At 43.8% G+C, this 20,112-nt stretch overlaps 1 protein-coding gene across 8 annotated transcripts in view; it reads right to left on the bottom strand.

Moving 5' to 3' along the window:
- The window catches only part of CCDC88A (coiled-coil and HOOK domain protein 88A), a 260,282-nt gene extending 240,843 nt beyond the window's left edge, over nt 1-19,439 (bottom strand). For 7 of the 8 annotated variants that reach the window (XM_077282666.1, XM_077282667.1, XM_077282668.1 and 4 more), the window contains exons 1-2: nt 18,099-18,983; nt 17,913-18,013 (exon numbers count right to left, since the gene is read on the bottom strand). In XM_077282666.1, the coding sequence (XP_077138781.1) occupies nt 17,913-18,013; nt 18,099-18,161 (164 nt within the window). In that variant the 5' untranslated portion in view covers nt 18,162-18,983. Of the gene's footprint in view, nt 1-17,912; nt 18,014-18,098; nt 18,984-19,293 lie in introns of those variants that run through there. The other variant, XM_077282662.1, reaches the window with a different exon arrangement.
- Between the last annotated feature and the right edge of the window lie 673 nt (nt 19,440-20,112).

Raw genomic sequence — 20,112 nt, 5'->3', positions numbered from 1 at the left:
ACGAAGCGACTTAACTGGCGGTTTTATCTTCATTCTTGTGGCTGCTCTGCTGCCACCATCTTTTACTCTGTATTTTCAAGAACAAAGAGCAGGAAGAATGGACAGGTCATGTCTTTTAATCATTTCAAGGTTAAAAGATATGACATAAGACAGAACATGAGCATAGCAATATCATTTTGACACTTCTGTTTATTAGGGTCATTTATGGAGTGCATTTGGGGTGGTTTGTTGGGTTGATCCCGAGCGGAATCCACCTGAAAAAGATGCGGTATGCACATACCCCAACATGGGTTTTATTCCCATACTCCAAAAAGAGATGTTGGTAGAGAATTAAATTTTTTTAGCCCCAATGGACAGTGAGTATCGCTGAAAAGCAGTGCAGAATATGATGCTGCTATAAGCAACAGAAATAAATAATACACATACATGTTGTAGACTGGGTTCCCCCAGTACAGACCCTTTGTAAAAACCAAAACGGAGAACCATGGCTCCCACTCCAAGCCATTCATCTAAGTAGCTTTATTTCTAGTTTTACTTATTTATAGCTAGATATCCCATTGCAGGGAAAGTCTTATAAGAGAATGTCTGTACCAAGCCAACTGTTAAGGTACCTTCACACGAAGCGACGCTGCAGCGATAGCGACAACGATGCCGATCGCTGCAGCGTCGCTGTTTGATCGCTGGGGAGCTGTCACACAGACCGCTCTCCAGCGACCAACGATGCCGAGGTCCCCGGGTAACCAGGGTAAACATCGGGTTACTAAGCGCAGGGCCCTAACAGCACAGCGGTGACGTCACCGCTGTGCTTTCACTTTCATTTTAGGGCCGGCGCTCAGTAAGTGTCAGGAAGCAGATGCTGGGGGATGCGCAGGTGAGCATGTACTGTTTGTTTTTTTTACTTTTACGCTGGTAACCAGGGTAAACATCGGGTTACTAAGCGCGGCCCTGCGCTTAGCAACCCGATGTTTACCCTGGTTACCCGGGGACTTCGGCATCATTGGTCGCTGGAGAGCGGTCTGTGTGACAGCTCTCCAGCGACCACACAGCGACGCTGCAGAGATCGGCATCGTTGTCTGTATCGCTGCAGCGTCGCTTAGTGTGAAGGTACCTTAAAACTAGAAAAGACAGAGAAAGGATTCACACTGATCTACCTAAGCTTGATCAATGAGCAGCAACTAATAGAATGGTATTTAACAGGGAGAAATGCAAGATTCTACAGCTGGGCAAGAAAAAAAAATTACATCTACAGAATGGGAGGAATAGAACTAAGGCCGGTTTCACACGTCAGTGATTCCGGTACGTGAGGTGTCAGTTTTCTCACGTACCGGAGCCACTGACACACGTAGACACATTGAAATCAATGCATCTGCGCAGGTGAGCATGTACTGTTTGTTTTTTTTACTTTTACGCTGGTAACCAGGGTAAACATCGGGTTACTAAGCGCGGCCCTGCGCTTGGTAACCCGATGTTTACCCTGGTTACCAGTGTAAAACATCGCTGGTATCGTTGCTTTTGCTTTCAAACACAACGATACACGGCGATCGGACGACCAAATAAAGTTCTGGACTTTATTCAGCGACCAGCGACATCACAGCAGGATCCTGATCGCTGCTGCGTGTCAAACTAAACGATATCGCTAGCGAGGACGCTGCAACGTCACGGATCGCTAGCGATATCGTTACAAAGTCGTTTCGTGTGAAGGTACCTTAAGTTATCGATGACCTTGCCATAGGATAGGTCACCAATATCTTATTTGTGGGGGTCCGACACCTGGCATCCCAACCCATCAGCTATTTGCAGCTTCCATGGAAGACAGATACACACATTGTACAGGCCGGATGGCACAGTTCTGTATACAGTTGGTGGTGATTCTTGGATGCTAAAGCTCAGCTTGAAGTGAATGAGAGCTGAACTGCAGTACCTTAGAACAGCCACTACACTGTGCACTGAGCTGCGCTGTTCCAGCTCTGCAAAAGGTGTACAATCCCGAACCATGGGAGCTGCAAATAGGTGACTGGTGGAGGTGCCCGGAGTCAGACCACCACTGATCAGATACTGATAACATGTGAAGGTTCGGTCATCAGTACTGGACAACCCAAGATTACATACATAACATGCAGTGACGTGATTTGAAGCTCATGGGCACCAATGCAAAAGCTCCAACGGAGCCCCCTATTATTGCAAGTCTTTCATAGCATTGGTCTTTTTCGGGGACTTTTGGGGCTGCCTAGGCTCCAGGTGCAATAGCACCTGTTGTAGTTACGCCTCTGATAATATGTACTTGTATTATGAGGATGTGTGGAACCCCTGGGGTCCAGTCGCCACAGAGTTACTGCACCCAGACGTGTGGTATCCCACTCAGGTAAGGAGGGGGCACTACCCAGGACTCTAAAACTCACATCCAACACACACCAGTTCAGTAGGTGCACCTGGGTGTACCCTTAGGGAGGAAGGCCTCATCCCAGGCTGGATAGGAACGGGTGGTGGAAGTGGTAGGGTAGGTAGAGTAGGGGAGGAGCTAATTAGTGGAGAGTCATTCAGAAGGAGTGGAGCAGACGTGCAGAGAAGCTCGCTGTCAGTGGGAGTTAGAGAGAGAAAAGACTAAAGAGAGAGAAGCTACAGAAAGTGAGAGAGGAAGAAGGGGTCGTAGGGGCACGAGAAGTACAGAAGCCACCCATGGGACCCGCATCCATACATGGAGGAACCAGTTTGCAGACAGCGGACCGGCCCCAACTTAGTGGAATACTTCAAGTTCAGCTAAGAAACGGAGGCTGTGGCTTTTGCAAGAGTCACAGCCACATCCACCCAAACTTCGTCAAAAAGGCAGCCGTACAGAATCCAGGGGACAGAGAAGACGTCGCCCGACCTGGTTCGTGGCTGCTGGCTTGGGACACTGTGGGTTAGGCACTGGGCAGGAGAAGTGGAAGCCAGCATAGTGAGACGGCCAGAGAAAGGCATGTGAAGGGAGTCCTGGAAAGGTGCACCCCAATTTACCTGGGAGTTTGCTGGACCACTTACCTGGAGAACACAGCATCAGGCTGACGTTTGTGGACTGGAGAACTGTGAATAAAAGTGGAAACTGCACCTTATTGTGTCCTTGCGTTATTTCTACAAGACCTACCCGGCCTACCACAACCATAATCATCTCATCACTTATATATACAGTTGCCCTGGGGTCTAGCTTTACCTGTGGAGAGCTGTACCAACTTTGCAGCATCACCATCAGCCCCAGCGGACTCTGAAGCAGCGTCCGCTAACACCTTTATTGCCGAGTACCACAGATGGCGTCACAAACATTTTCCAAACTCCCCTTATCCCCTACAAACTTTATTTTCAACAGAATCCATTCCCCTTTAATTGGACGCCCAGGGCCACTGACCGGGTCACTGCTGCCGTGACACATCTCCTTTAAGAATTGTCTGACCCGGCCTAAGTAGGGGGGGCTCCAACTGTGCATATAGTGCAATTACCTGAAAGATTTCTAAGATCGGGTGTGTAATACATCAAACACGGGCTCTTTAAGAAGTTAGGTAACAAACTATACATCCTATACACCACTACACAAGCATAGGGTCACCATAGAACCTACAACGCACAACTAATGAAAAAGGCAAACTCAGCCCTGCTTGTCCCATCACATATTCATCTACAATTATGCTGAACGGCTGTTGCGCTATTAGGCAATGCTGGAATAGTATCATGTAAAAGGTTATTATAAATCCATAGGAGCGGGTATCCTGAAACGTGCACAAAACAAATTCCAGCCTGTTGACAATGACCATTTGTTTTTCAGATTCCAACAGGAATGCGCCATTATTTCTAAAGTTTCTTCACAGTAAAACATTTATGACCCCATAAAATCAGCATCCTCCTGGCGTTAAGGACAGTGTGACCCATGAACATGGTCGCCTGCTACCTGGCAACGTTCTTGTCAATGCATGACTGCATGCAGACCTTCTCTGTGAATTATAGACTCCATGAATATTTTATCAAGGCGTTTGCCACACTGTGCATTCTTACCTTAACACATCTTGCTAAAATTGTAGCATTATCAGGTTTTTTTTTTTTACAATAATGGAAAAAAATAATCCATAACTGAGACTTTCTAATATGTATGGCCAATGTCTATACATAGTAGAGTCCAGGCATCTTTGTGAGAAGTCATTTATCTTACAATCACTGGCCACTCAGTATTCTCAGTAGTATGCCCAGGGTCATAGATATACGGTAGATATGGATGGTGCAGTGATGGGTTGTGAAGGAACGTCTGCCACATAACAATAGACTAGCATTGTATTCTCATTATATGGCAAGTGGTAACTGGGGCTTCGGTGATAGATTGTACATTGTAGCCCAGGACTTTCCAAGTTACACTCGTGAGTATGTTCAGTTTTCAAGCACAGCCGCCTAGTCAATGTGGATCAAGAGTCGTCTTCGAGTGCATTATTGACAGTCAACTCAACTGAGCATAAGAAATACAAGTAGAATAATTGAGATTAGAAACCATTTATTTTGGTTTTCCAGTGTTTTTCCAAGAAAAGAAAATAAAAAAAGTAGACTTTCCATGGTTTTTGGAGAAGTTGTCTGAAAAATAAGGATTGAGGTTGAGAACCTTGGATGAAATGTTGGAGAAAGAGCAGCAATATCGGAAACAGTCTTAGGTTTACATTAATAAAGTGATCTCCACTGAGAACTACTTTGGGGTTTCTATGGAAATCCTGTATAAAGACGTTTTTGTGTATGTCTGAAAAAGATGAATACTGCCAGGATGGGGGCCAGACAATATTCACAGTGATCCCATTTGCTTCATTGAAGTGAATGACTCAGTTAGGAATCTATTGGAATACCTTTTGAAATACATTTTTTTGTGTATTCCGACAGAATCCCCGATGTAGCGCTCGCCAGACAGCACTGTATCAATGTGAACCTAGACTTAAGGTACCGTCACACTGAGCAACTTTCCAACGAGAACGACAGCGATCCGTGACGTTGCAGCGTCCTGGATAGCGATCTCGTTGTGTTTGACACGCAGCAGCGATCTGGATCCCGCTGTGACATCGCTGGTCGGAGCTAGAAGTCCAGAACTTTCTTTCGTCGCTGGATCACCCACTGTCATCGCTGGATCGGTGTGTGTGACACCGATCCAGCGATGTGTTCGCTTGTAACCAGGGTAAACATCGGGTTATTAAGCACAGGGCCGCGCTTAGTAACCCGATGTTTACCCTGTTTACCATTGTAAATGTAAAAAAAAACCCAAGTACATACTTACATTCCGGTGTCTGTCACGTCCCTCGCCGTCAGCTTCCCGCACTGACTGTGAGCGCCGGCCGTAAAGTAAAAGCAGAGCACAGCGGTGACGTCACCGCTGTGCTGTGCTTTACGGCCGGCACTGACACAGTCAGTGCGGGAAGCTGACGGCGAGGGACGTGACAGACACCAGAATGTAAGTATGTACTGGTTTTTTTTTTACATTTACAATGGTAACCAGGGTAAACATCGGGTTACTAAGCGTGGCCCTGCACTTAGTAACCCGACGTTTACCCTGGTTACCCGGGGACTTCGGCATCGTTGGTCGCTGGAGAGCTGTCTGTGTGACAGCTCCCCAGCGACCACACAACGACTTACCAACTATCACGGCCAGGTCGTATCGCTGGTTGTGATCGTTGGTAAATCGTTTAGTGTAACGGTACCTTTAGAGCTTCTGAGGATCTCTTATCTTGTCTTATCCATTTAGTGTCAATATAAGTAGCATTTCTGTAATTAAAAAATAACTACTCATAGACCTTGTATAGGTGGAAGAGAATAAAGATATTTTATGTTATGTCTACTGCAAATTACTTCAGTCACAATTATCAGTGCATGATCTTCAGGAAAAATCCTCTTACTTCGGTTTTCATGAATTTCCTTTGAGACCTCAGTTTCTACTCACATGCCGGAAACAAACAAGTAGGATAATTGTCTGCAACATATATGGTCCCGGGTGTATACGTGTCTGTCTAAAGGAAAATTAGTTTTTGTAAAGTCAACTTATGTGAATCATTAATCATTGCTTTACTGTAAATAAGTGTCTACCTCATGGTGTAAATTGGGGAAAAAAAAGAAACCTCAAATTCTAATATGTGAAAGATGCTCATCATTTACAGTAAACATGATTTATCAAAACTAGCGCAAAGGAAAGTAGAGGAACCAGCTATGATTAGGTCACTGATTTATCAAAACTTGTAAGAAGGAAAAGTAGACTTGTCAGTCGGATTCCAGCCATCATTGTCTTAGGTGCTTTATACGGTATGTGACGTGTGAGGTTTGGTTGGGCCACTGCTCTACTTCTTCTTTACACCAATTCTGTTACATTTCTCCAATGCAGAGCTTGGATCCATTCTCCTGTATACTGACCAACTGCTCCAGGAATAAGTTACGGTAGTTAAAGAGAACCTGTCCCCAGGTTTTCTCCATATAAACTATGGCCACCACCATTAGGGCTTCATTTATAACATATTAGAATGGGGCAAAAAAAGTCCTCAATATGCAGACCCCAAAAAGTCCTTTTACTACACTCACAGATGGCACAGTCCGGTCCAATGGGCGTTTCTGCTCTTGATCAGTCAACTCCTCTCTTCTTAAGATCGCTGTCCTCCTTCTCTGCTTCACGTGGATGATGTGTCCTACATCATTCACACAGTGCCCCCCAATCATGCTCCATCCGAAGCGCACTTCTCCCTGCCCTGCCGAGGGCTGTGCAGAGTACTGTAGTGCGCATGTGCCGGCTTCATCGGAGCACTTTGCTCTGCCCTTGGCTGGGTAGCAAGAAGTGCGCCTGCACAAGAGCGTGATGGGGACACTGTGGATGACGTAGGGCATGTCCTCCACACAAAGCAGAGAAGGAGGATGGAGATTGTAGGAAGGGAGGTGGTGCCGGATCAAGACCAAAGACTCCCATCAGACAGGACCGTGCTGTAGGGCTATAACAAAATGTCTTCTTTTGGGAATCTTGTAGAGTGGATTGGGGACTTTTTACAGCATTCTAGAATTCTGAGAAAAAGACTAATGGTGGAGGCCATACTTTATATGGGGAAACCTGGTGACAGATTCCCTTTAAAATGTATCCTAAATGTGGGGAAAGTTGTTTAAAATATAGCATGGGGAAAAAATAGTGTAGACCTTAAATGCGAGTGTGAAGTCATTAGCTTACAGCTTACATGCAATAAGTGCTGATATCAACTGCTATTTTTTTCCACATTGTTTGAGCCATGGCTACTTTTCAGCTGTGCTGTAATAAAGCAAAGCCATAATTCAGGGCCAGTGTTTAAGGGAATCTGTCAGACGTTTTCTACCTCATTAGAAAGCAGCAAGATGTAGAGAAGAAGACCCTGATTCCAGGGATGTATCACTTAGTTTACTGGGTGCACCAGTTCTGACACAATTAGAGTTTTTAGATTAAGCAACGCAGCAGAGCTGAGAAAGCTGCCCCCGACCACACCAGACTCTCTTTGTATATAGTCTACAGACAGTGAGCTGCTCATCACAGTGGGGGGGGGGGGGCAGAGTCAGATGAGTGCCCACGGGAAAGCTAGTCACGGCAATGATAATGTCCTGACGATAAAATCTTTAGTGTAAGTAAACAATAGCACACAGACTAACATGTGACACATCATTGCATTCAGTATTTTATCCCCTACCTCATGTTGTAATCAGATTACATAACAAAAACCTGCTAACAGATTCACTGTAATTTCAGTGTCTACAGGGGGTGGAAGGTAGACAGAAATCTCGTCTCATCATTGGTTCAGGCTGCTGTTACCCTCCCATCTGCTGTTCTATTTTTTCATATTGGCTGTTGTAAATCTCACCAAGAAATCAGAGAAAGAAGAGCAGTTTCCTGTTACAAGAGAGGCAGCATATTATAAAGCACACGCTAGTAAGCCATCTGTGAAATAAAGAAGATTACCCGATAACTGGAAGACACATACAAAGGATCCTATTACATATGCTAATAATCTGCCTGAAACAAGTGCCAAACTGCCAAACAACGATCGACACCCTATAATATATCAGCATTCATTACACTTCCATTTTATCTTTCTTGGCACTCTATATAGAATCAAATAATCATTACTCTTCCCCATACAGTTTACATATTCTCGGAAACACATCCTTCACTTCCATGGGATGATGTGCTGCTGACAAGGAGCGGACATAGACAGAAGAGGGCCCCGTGCAAGTACCATATTTAGGCCCCTTTCCAATAATGCTCAATTCCACCTGCTTTGAATGTGGAGGTGGCCCACCTTAACTCTTGGGTGCCTGAGCAGCAGCGCAAGTTGCACCAATGGTAAGTCCAACCCTGCTGCTAACCAACAATGATTTTTAGGGTGCAAAAAAAATGCAAATAGGCCAACCTTGAATGCAGGCTGATTCAGGGCATGGATTGGGCAGAAGTATTCCTATGTAAAAAGGCCTTCATGCAAATGACAACTATTGGCATGCCTAATTTTCATGGTAAAAGACAGATGAGTGCAGATTTAAATGAACACCAAAGCCATAGATGGAAACTTAAATGGTTATTCCCAAGATCGTAAATAACCCTTATCCATGGAATAGGCGATAACTTATTGATTGCTAGGATCTGACTGCTGGAACCACCAATCTCGAGAACAGAACTTGGGAACCTGGCATCTGGGCTTTTGCATAGCCCAGTCATGAATGAAACGGAGGTGTGCATGTTTCACCAGCGCTCTGTTAACCCCTTCATGACCGTGGGATTTTTCGTTTTTCCGTGTTCGTTTTTCACTCCCCTCCTTCCCAGAGCCATAACTTTTTTATTTTTCCGTCAATTTGGCCATGTGAGGGCTTATTTTTTGCGGGACGAGTTGTACTTTTGAACGACATCATTGGTTTTACCATGTCGTGTACTAGAAAACGGGAAAAAAATTCCAAGTGCGGTGAAATTGCAAAAAAAGTGAAATCCTACACTTGTTTTTTGCTTGGCTTTTTTGCTAGGTTCACTAAATGCTAAAACTGACCTGCCATTATGATTCTCCAGGTCATTACGAGTTCAAAGACACCTAACATGACTAGGTTATTTTTTACCTAAGTGGTGAAAAAAAATTCCAAACTTTGCTAAAAAAAAAAAAATTGCGCCATCTTCCGATACTCGTAGCATCTCCATCTTTCATGATCTGGGGTCGGTTGAGGGCTTATTTTTTGCGTGCCAAGCTGGCGTTTTTAATTATTCCAATTCAGTGCAGATACATTCTTTTGATTGCCGGTTATTGCATTTTAATGCAATGTCGCGGCGACCAAAAAACTGTAATTCTGGCGCTTGATTTTTTTTTCTCGTTACGCCGTTTAGCGATCAGGTTAATGCTTTTTTTTATTGATAGATCAGGCGATTCTGAATGTGGCGATACCAAATATGTGTAGATTTGATTTTTTTTTATTGATTTATTTTGATTGGGGCGAAAGGGGGGGGTGATTTAAACTTTTATATTTTTTTTATTTTATTCACATTTTTTTTTACTTTTTTTTTTTTTTTACTTTTGCCATGCTTCAATAGCCTCCATGGGAGGCTAGAAGCAGGCACAACCCGATCGCCTCTGCTACATAGCAGCGATCTGCTGTTCGCTGCTATGTAGCAGAAATGCAGGTGTGCTGTGAGCGCCGACCACAGGGTGGCGCTCACAGCTACCAGCGATCAGTAACCATAGAGGTCTCAAGGACCTCTATGGTTACATTGTAGAAGCATCGCTGACCTCCGATCATGTGACGGGGGTCGGCGATGCTGTCATTTCCGGCCGCCCGGCCGGATGCGGTAGTTAAATGCCACTGTCTGTGTTTGACAGCGGCATTTAACTAGTTAATAGCGGTGGGTGAATCGCGATTTCACCCGCCGCTATTGCGGGCACATGTCAGCTGTTCAAAACAGCTGACATGTCCCGGCTTTGATGCGGGCTCACCGCGGAGCCCTGCATCAAAGCAGGGGAGCTGACATCGGACGTACTATACCGTCCGATGTCAGTAAGGGGTTAATATTACATGGTATTGTTGGAGAAAGCAAAATATAGCATTCGGCTATTTCTAGCAGTCTCTTGAAAATTAGTTGAGCCAAGGGCACATCTGCTGGAGCGAACTTCTTGGTTTCAAATCACTAAAGCCACTAGCCTCAGTGAAACCAGGGGCGGACACAGACAGCTTCAGGGCCCCCGCTTCTTTTAAGGCGACAAAGAAAGAAAAAAAAAAAAAAAAAAAATTTATATATATATATATATATATATATATATATATATATATATATATATATATATATATATATATATATATATATATATATATACACACACACACACACATACATGTATATATTACATAGTCTCCTTTATTATGTATATTGCTGTCCCTTATACAGTGCCCTCTCTTGTTATGTACAGCACTGTCCCTTACATATTGGATTTTATAGAGCCCAGATGTATAATGCAATGACGGCTGATGGAGCATGGGAAAGCTTCTTTTCTAAAGGAGGAGCTGATGGACTGGTTGTATGGTCACCGGCTCCTCCATCAGTAGTCATTTTATATCTAACAAGAGAGGGGACTATGTAGTAAAAGCGGGCACTGTGAATAAAAAAAAATAACAAGAATACACTATGTAAGAGACAGCACTGTACATAACAGCAGAGGAAGCTATATAATAAGGGAGGACACCATATATAACTAGAGAGGATGGTGCGTAATAAGGGATGGTGTTATACATAAAAGAGGAAACTATGTAACTAAAGATGGTGTTATATATAATAAGTGCGTACACTATACACTAAGGAACTGTGCTATACATAAGTGATTACACTATATATTAAGGGACTGTGCTATACATAATAAGAGAGTACACTTTATACTAAGGGAACTATGTTAGACATAATAATCGATAATAACATCTTCCTCCACCTCCCCTTGTTCCTAAATCCTTTGTAAATCCCCCTTCCTCCCATCCTAATGCCCCACACCCCTGATTGTCCTCTTCCCCTGCATCCCATTATTGCCCTCTTCACCACCTCCATCATTGCTTTCTCCCCACCCCCCCATTATTGCCCATTCCACCGCCACCATCATTGTCTTTTCCCCCACCACCCCATAATTGCCCATTACACTGCCTCCATCATTTCTCCCTCCCCACCAACCCCATTATTGCCCATTCACCACCCCATCATTGCTTTCTCCCTCACCACCCCTATTGCCCTCTCCGCCAATTCAATCATTGCCTTCTGCCCCATCACCCCCAACATTGCCCTCTCTGTCAACCCAATCATTGCCTTCCGCCCCATCACCCCCATCATTGCCCTCTCGGTCGACCCAATCATTGCCTTCTGCCCCATCACCCCCATCATTGCCGTCTCCATCAACCCAATCATTGCCTTCTGCCCCATCACCCCATCATTGCCCTGTCAACCCAATCATTCCCTTCTGCCCCATCACCCCATCATTGCCCTCTGCGTCAACCCAATCATTGCCTTCTGCCCCATCACCCCCATCATTGCCCTCTCCGTCAACCCAATCATTGCCTTCTGCCCCATCACCCCTATCATTGACCTCTCCATCAGCCCAATCATTGCCTTCTGCCCCATTACCCCATCATTGCCCTCTCTGTTAAGCCAATCATTGCCTTCTGCCCCATCACCCCTATCATTGACCTCTCCATCAGCCCAATCATTGCCTTCTGCCCCATTACCCCATCATTGCCCTCTCTGTTAAGCCAATCATTGCCTTCTGCCCCATCACCCCCAGCATTGCCCTCTCTGTCAAGCCAATCATTGCATTCTGCCCCATCACCCCCATCATTGCCCTCTCCTATACCTACACACAGACACACACAGCACCATTCACCGCTCTGCATACACACACAGCACTATTCACCGCTCTGCATACATACACACACAGAACCATTCACCGCTCTGCATATACACACCTAACCTCTGTGCAAGGTCTCCTGAAGCCACAGCATCGCCAGTAGCTTCCTGTCTTGCACAGCCGCGGTGCTGAATGATGATGTCATTCAGCTGCTGCTGTGTGAGACAGGAAGCATGGGCAGGAAGGATCCATTCCCTGTAGCTCCGCACTGCTGCCATTTTCTCTTGCAGGCAGCGGATTGTTCGCTGCCCGCCGCATATGAGGGTAATCTGGCCAGGGGCCCCCTGGAGCCTCGGGACCGGATAAACTGGCCAGATTGCCCTCATAATTAGCTGCCCTGCAGGTGCCCCCTGGAGCCTCTGGGCCCCGATGCAGCCACACCAGTTCAACCGGCGGTATGTCGGCCCATGAGTGAAACGTATCTCCCCTCCAGCACTTTGCCAGTGACTTTGTCACAGCAAACATACCCTGATAATGAACAGTTAAAGGAAATTAATGTGAGTTTTCATCAATGGAAGATTGTGACCTTCCAGAAATGTAAGAAAGTGTTGTAAAATCTGGAAGAACTTCATGCACCAGTACCTGCACTTTCTGGCTGCTAAGAGTCAAATACATAGTAAAAGCATCTTTGTTAAACAGATTCTAGCTATCATCAATTTAAAAGTTTAATACAAAATGATAAAACCATAGCTACTGTCCTCTACAAAAAAGTACAAATCTACGAGGATTTGTCAGGTATTGCAGATCATCCTCAATAAAATAAATAGGGTTGTGCTTCAATACCACTCAGCACCTGTAGACAAGTATGGCGCTATTGTACAACCCTTCTGGAGCCAACAACATTTTAGGAAATTAACCATTACTTGTAGAAAAACTGCTCACATGGTCCACATAAGGCAGCTATAGACACCCTTCATCAGCAAAATAGTCTATAGTTAAACTAGAAACAGTGTAACTAATGACATTATAAAATACCAAGGATGTCCCCGACACAAGGACAGAAATCTAGAGGCTGAGCCTGTATGATCTTGACTGTGTGCACGGAAAGTCTCCATGTACATGTAAGGCTACGTTCACATTTGCGTTGTTGTGTGGTGCGTCGGCGACGCAACGCACAACGCGTGCAAAACGCATTGTTTTGTGACGCATGCGTCTTTTTTTGTATGATTTTGGACGCAAAAAAAATGCAACTTGCTGCGTCCTCTGCGCCCTGACGCGTGCGCCCAAAAAGATGCATGCGTCACAAAACGCAACACAACGCATGTCCATGCGTCCCCATGTTAAATATAGGGGCGCATGACGCATGCGGCGACGCTGCAGCACCCGACGCTGCGGCGCACAACGCTAATGTGAACATAGTCTTAACAAGGCAGTTTGTTTCATTCACAATGACCTACATTTATCAAGCAGTTTATGCAATTTTGTTTTGTATTTTTGCACCATACTTCTCAACAGTTGAAAAAGAGGACTTGGAGGACCCAGAAGTGGTGTGGTGAAGTTTGGTGCAAGAAAATGTTGCACATTTTGGTGCAAACCTGTATCTGTTAATAGGAGGAGTAGACTATTTTTTACTTAGGCCTCATTCAAACATCCTTGATTTATTTGGGTGAAAAAAAAAAAAAACACACTGAAAATCTGCAACGTATGAAACCAGCTTTTGGCTAAAAGAAATGACACTAGGCCTCATTTATCAAAGCCTTTGTAGGCCATAGCAAGCAATCAGAGCTCAGGTTTCATTTCCAGAACGGCTCTAGCAAAATGAAAGCTGTGCTGTAATTGGTTGTTATGGGCAACACAATCAGTTTTAATTCCTGTGTGAAATCACAATTGAAACGAAAAATTAAAGTCAAAAGTCGGCAGTGACTCCTCAGTAATGGTTTACATTTAGGTGTGGATGACGTAAAGCCTCCAACAGTACAGTCTGATTAATACCCTAGAAATGGCGAGTTGACAGCGGACCTTACTGCCAAATCAATGTCTGCGTCCTTTTTTTTTTTTTTAAATCCATGAGCAAGAATCGTGTCTGCTGCGGCGGCGTTCTAACAACATCGCACCGGGCCGATGGTCTGCTGACTTTATTCATATATTATTTACGGTACTTAGATTTATTATATTTTGGTGTTACTTGGACATCTACAGACCATAATAAAATACACATTTCCTGTCCATGCATTACCAAAGTACCACTTAAATTGTCTTTATATTGTGCTTGCAATCAAACGTTGGTATTTCTTTTTAAGCGAAATCCCAGACCCCATACAAGAAGGAAAAACAGTAAATGAGGCGGATAAATGCATTCCCATATACTAGTATATTGTGCAACATCAACTCATGGACGCATTAACTGCATTCACTGCCCCGGGTTTCCAGTCACCATGGAAACGCCTATAAGAAAGCGCAAGCTTGTTGTGCACAGACTGTAGATCTCCATGTTTGTCATGTGGCCATCATGAGTTTTCACATGACTTCATCTACAGGCTGACACTAACAACGCTGGATATTGATGTGGAAGACATTAATTTCACTTGCACCAAGAGGAGGCTTCACCTCTTAGAAAACAAAACCGGCAATTCCGTGGATAAGGTTAAATTCACACACTGAGGTAAAAAAATCACAGTTTTGTCAAAACGACTGAAAAACACCATGACAAAGATGCCTCCTGACTGCACTGTGCATACACTCTAAAGACGTTTGAAACCATATGTAGGTGTCTTATAATCTGAAATGACAACATTGTAGACCCCTATAACACCGTTATGGCGCTGTGAGATGGACGTATAAATCGCAGGAAGGTCCGACCACAGTGCACGGACTGGCCGGCGGCTCTCCTGGCCCGATCGTGTCAGCTTCATATATTTCTATCTAGCTGTCATGCTCGGGTCAGGAGAGCCGCCGGACAGTCCAAGCACTGAGGTCCAATCGCGCCCTTGGTTTGGGTCATTAAGCCCATGGTCAGGCCTGGACTTGTGGCTGGACAGACACAGACATTCATATGGATTATGCTTTTGCAAGCCTTAGGCAGCATTCAGATATCTTTTTCCGTGCATATGTTCGGTATGTATATAACGTACCCATTTTAGACCATGGGGCTGTTCACGTGTCTTTTTTTTCCACAAAGAAATAAAACATGGAAACGTCTGTTTTCTTGAGTTGTAGACCAAACACGTCCTTTCAAATTAACAAGTCCATAAAAAAAAAAAATGACAACACATGGAAGCTATCCAGGCTGGGGTATTTTATTTTTATTTTATTTTTTTTTTACTGTTTAATGGGTAGGAGAAGCTCGATTTTTTTTTTTTTTGTATACAAGAAAAATGGATAAAAAAATGGTCCGCTTTCCAGAAAAAATAACATTGGAAATCTGAATGAGGCCCAAGGGTGAGTCCACAAGTAGAAAGCAAATGGTGTTTCTACGGCAAAGCTAGACAGTTGTTTGTAATAATAGGCTGATAGGTGATTTTCCAGGTAAAAACAGCCATGGTGGCTTGTTTGTGGACTCATCTAAAATGCTAAATATTAAGACCACATAGGAAATATACTTTTTCTCATCTGTATTACATCTACAAATCACAGTCCGATGTTGGCTCTTGTGACAAAAACTAATAAATATTCCTATGGGCGCAGTCAGATGGCCTTATAAATTGGACCCCAATGCACAGACTGGCCAGCGGCTCTCCTGGCCAGAGCGTGACGGCTACATATTTTTCTATGCAGCTGGCACGTTCGGGCCAGGAGAGCTGCGGGCCAGTCAGTGCATTATGGTCAGATTTATACTGGCGTCTGACTGCACCATTAGGCGATCGTTGGTTTTGCCATTATGTGCACAAGAAATAAATTTGATATTTCCTAATGAAGGAAAGGGTATTTATTGGTAGAGTTTCTGCACAACTTAAAAAAAAAAAAAAAAAAAAATCACCTGTATGGCCTTTGGCAGTACAAAAATTAACAAAAGGATTTGACTGGAATGCCAAAAGTGCCCCAGGCAGCAGCTCAATACATAAATGGCCACTGAAATTCCTACCAGACCTTCATTAGAAAAAGGAAGCATATTTTTCAGAAGAGGTTAAGAACTATGAATAAACAAGCATGGTCCTACTCAGTGTCATATTCCCTCCTCTTATTGTATGGCTTTTTCCGTAGTCTCCCTGTACTGGATATCCCCACTACTGCTGGCTGTGGATACAAAGACTAATTAAAGGGCTTAAGAATTTTTTGATTTATGCTACATGCTCATGTTTTGTGAGATGAAAAATAGACCTGAAAACCAAATACAAACCTGATCCATTGATTATGGCGACATAACACACATAGTTATAAATCAGTGGAAAATACAACATTTACCAGTAAGATGTGACCCAAGGTCAACTAGGTTCTGGAAAAGGAATAAGACATCATATGGTGCTGTCACGTAATGCAAGAGACTCAGCCAGTCAATAGGTTGTTTGAAAAAGCGGTCAGTGGAGCGGACAGTAACGTGGATCATTCATAGCTTTAGGTAAAAGTGACCTGATGGGCCCCATTGTCTTTGTGGGGTGGCAATATGGCCTGCGGGCTGACTGTATGTCTTGTGGGCTGACGGTATGGCCTGCAGGATGACGGCATGGCCTGTGGGCCGACTGTATGTCTTATGGGCTGACAGTATGGCCTGCAGGATGACGGCATGGCCTGCGGGCTGACTGTATGTCTTGTGGGCTGACAGTATGGCCTGCAGGATGACGGCATGGCCTGCGGGCTGACTGTATGTCTTGTGGGCTGACGGTATGGCCTACAGGATGACGGCATGGCCTGCGGGCCATTGTAAATTTCAGGCAACGGGATTCTGCTCAACAGTTTAAGCTGACCATGCACAAGATCGCCATCAGCCAATCATTTGGCAGCCCACTAACTCTCCTGACTCCCCAATACTCATGGCCATGCATTTTTAGGCTTTCAAATATATTGTGAAACTACAAGTACCATGCACCTAATGGATTTTCAAGAAGCAAACTTATTCTCAATGTTGATGGGACCTCAAATGGATTCCTTGCTTCTCCTCTCTTTCCAGAAATCTGAACTAATTCAATGGAGAGAGGAGCAAGTAAGAATACCCAATTAGGTGATAGAGGCTAGCACTTCTCTTTGCTAGGAGGTCTCAGATGGGGTGATTAGAGTCCAACTACTAAAAATATACATCTCTCTCATATATGTACAGAATATAGACACTTTCACCAGTTTCCTTTTGCTGTGGCCTATAAATCACAGAGAGCAGACACCAGTGGTTATGAAATAAGACCCCCACATCCTCCTGACATGACTAGGCTTGAAGCACAGGACTTCCTTATCTTTCAGTGCAGGCCATTTCACCCTCCACATGTTTTCTGATTGTGCGTTAGATAGCGATTACCCTACCTTACTTATTCTTCCTCAAAATAACACAATTACATGCAGCAATTTTCCACCATAACGCGATCCTACGCGGCCAAGACCCCGGTACTAACTCATCATTACCCATATAATTCCTTCACTTGTAGGCTTAACTAGAAGGGGCGGGGGACATTTAATTCAGTCCTCAGACATTGTATATGGGTGTCAAAGTCAATCAGGCAGTCACTGTCAGCAGTGGGAGATTACAGCATACTCATCCTCACATTTAGTGGTTCAGGCCCCCAGTGTTTTTTTTTTTTTTAATGCTGTCAGTATGGCTCCCAATAAAGTAACCTGCAAATGCACCATCTGATTTTTTTTTTTCTGTATGAATTCCAGACAGTAAAGCCCTGGAGGCATCAGATTTCTTAAATTTCCACTAGAGCTGGTTTGCATTAGTCCATTTGAACTTCCCCCCACAAGGTAGAGAATGCTAGAAGAAACTGCTGCAGAACCTCCTGAAAAAAATACAGCTTACATTCAGCTACAGTCACAATCAAATCCTAGCTGTCATGCAAAAGAGGCTCTGCAGCAACTACAACTATAAGAGACGGCTGCAGTTTTTCCTCTCACCCCTTCACCCAAGCTCAAATCCCCTAATTTTTCACTTACATTTGAAACATGACTTCATTGAGGAAAATGCCATCCACGAGAGCAACATACTCATCCAGCAGAGTCCCATTTCCTTTGACCAAGGATCCAAAAGTCTTGATCTAGGGGGGCAGAAAAAAAATCCGCGTTAATCGAGACATAGCAGCACATGGATCAGTGTGGAGGAACAGACAGAGGACTGCTTACCCAGCTCACTAGAGGACTGCTCATGAAATTTTCCAGGAGTGGAGTAAATAGATCATTCTCCATTTTCTAGATAAAATATCTTGGATAATCCTCCAGATATTAAATAAAGAAACAATCCAGATGATATTCCTAGCACAACAGTGTAATCCAGTGTTCGCGATGTAGCAATGCCATTTGAGGGGTGGCAAATAAAAAAGGGAAAAGACAAAAAAAAAGAGGAAAAATTAAAAGGCAAAAAAATAAATAATGTTATAAATCCAAAATAGGAAGCCTTTGTGGAAATCTTGTAGGTCCTAATCGGAGATCCTCTAATAAATAAAATACATTTCAATATAATAAAAGCCCTGCTTCCCCTCCCTCCCTTCTCTGCAGAGGTGCAGAACTAGGGTCTGCATGCAGCACAAGTGGGAGGCATCATCTGGAGACTGGGAAGGGGGAGGAAGAGGAGGGTGGGGAAATGGGAAAAAGGGCTCTAGTCTTCAGCAGCTCTGGAGGAAGGAAAAAAAAAAGGCAAAATACAAGGAAGGGCTGAAAAGCTCCTTCTACATCCACCCAAACCCTGTGTGCTGTGTATTGCTGGCGGCCTGTGACTCCTCCTCTATCACACTGCCTTATCATTCATGACTGTGACTAGCAACTGAATTGGTGACTTTGTGCCAAATATTTTATATTTATAGAAAACAAAGGATTATATGCTAGCGGGTATTTTATTCCATGAGCTGCGCCCCCTACTGCACCCCTCCCCTTTTCCTGTCTGCTGTTACAAAGTAGCGGATTTTACTAATTCACAGGGGTCAGTCTCTGTCCTCTGGAAATACAGATTAGCACCCTGTAGAATGCCACTCTGCCACCTAAGCACCTCTTCCCTATGATGTTACTTTATCCACTGCAGAGGGCAGATCCCTCCTCCAACATAACCGAATCATCACCTCCTTTATTCATATGTGCAGGCTGGAAGCACCAATAAAAATGTATTATTGATAATTGGTTATTCTGTCTATATGGAACCATGTTACCTTTCTATTTGTAAATAACCGTCAGCGACAAAATGATAATTCTGTGTCGGTGCATGATGCGTGGATGATGTTACACCAGAGGACCCCCTATGGGATATGACATCATCGCCATTAAATGTCTACTATATAGGATTGCCCTTAGGTCATTTCTTTCATTGTTTGTTTTTCTTTTAATATACCTTTTCCAGAATCCTCTAAAAGTGAGAAAAAGAAAGTGTAATGTAATTTCCATCTAGACGACCCTACAGTCTCCCAGGACCATGTGCTGAAAAGGGAGGAGGGGAGGAGTGGGAAAGATGTGTGAGTGCAGAAAACCTCTTACATTAGTAGCCCAGAGCAGGAAAAGCCTTTTTATATACCCCTCCCCCCATAGATGATCCAGATCCCCACCTCAGCCATACATTAACTCCTGACTGACCTTGTGTTGGCCTTGCAGCCATACAACACTCGCTACATATTAATGGACCAGTCGTAGCTCATCATCTATATCCTGCATTACGTATCTATTCTAAGGAATTTTAGTACAAATGTGACTTTATTTACTTTTAAGGAAATATTGTATGCTATTGGTTCATATGTTTCATAAATTCTATAACAGTCAGTTAGAAAAGAAGGAACTGAAGCACTTTAAAGTACCACTTTATTTTTCTTATTTTTTATAAGACAAAATACAATATTACCAAAACATGTTATGTACATTTCTGCCACTGAGACAGTAGCAGTGAGCAGGGGCATACATAAAAATCATGGAGCCCCATAGTAAATGTCCTCCCCTACATGATCACTAAATATTTGGCAGAGTAGGTAATGTCCTAATGAAAAAAACACAAAAAGAAAAAACCCTTAAAAAATACTTTTAATAGATATGCATTAAAAGATGCTAACCATAGCTTGAAAAAAACACAAAATGCAAATTACCAACACCCGAGCTGGGTAAAGTTGTGAACATAGGGCCAATAATGTACCAAATGAGGGTGAAAATTCCTGAAGTGACCCTA

The sequence above is a fragment of the Ranitomeya variabilis genome, chromosome 2 (genome assembly GCF_051348905.1).
Source record: "Ranitomeya variabilis isolate aRanVar5 chromosome 2, aRanVar5.hap1, whole genome shotgun sequence".
In the NCBI taxonomy this organism is placed as follows: Eukaryota; Metazoa; Chordata; class Amphibia; order Anura; family Dendrobatidae; genus Ranitomeya; species Ranitomeya variabilis.
This window is presented reverse-complemented; position numbering and strand designations above follow the sequence as displayed.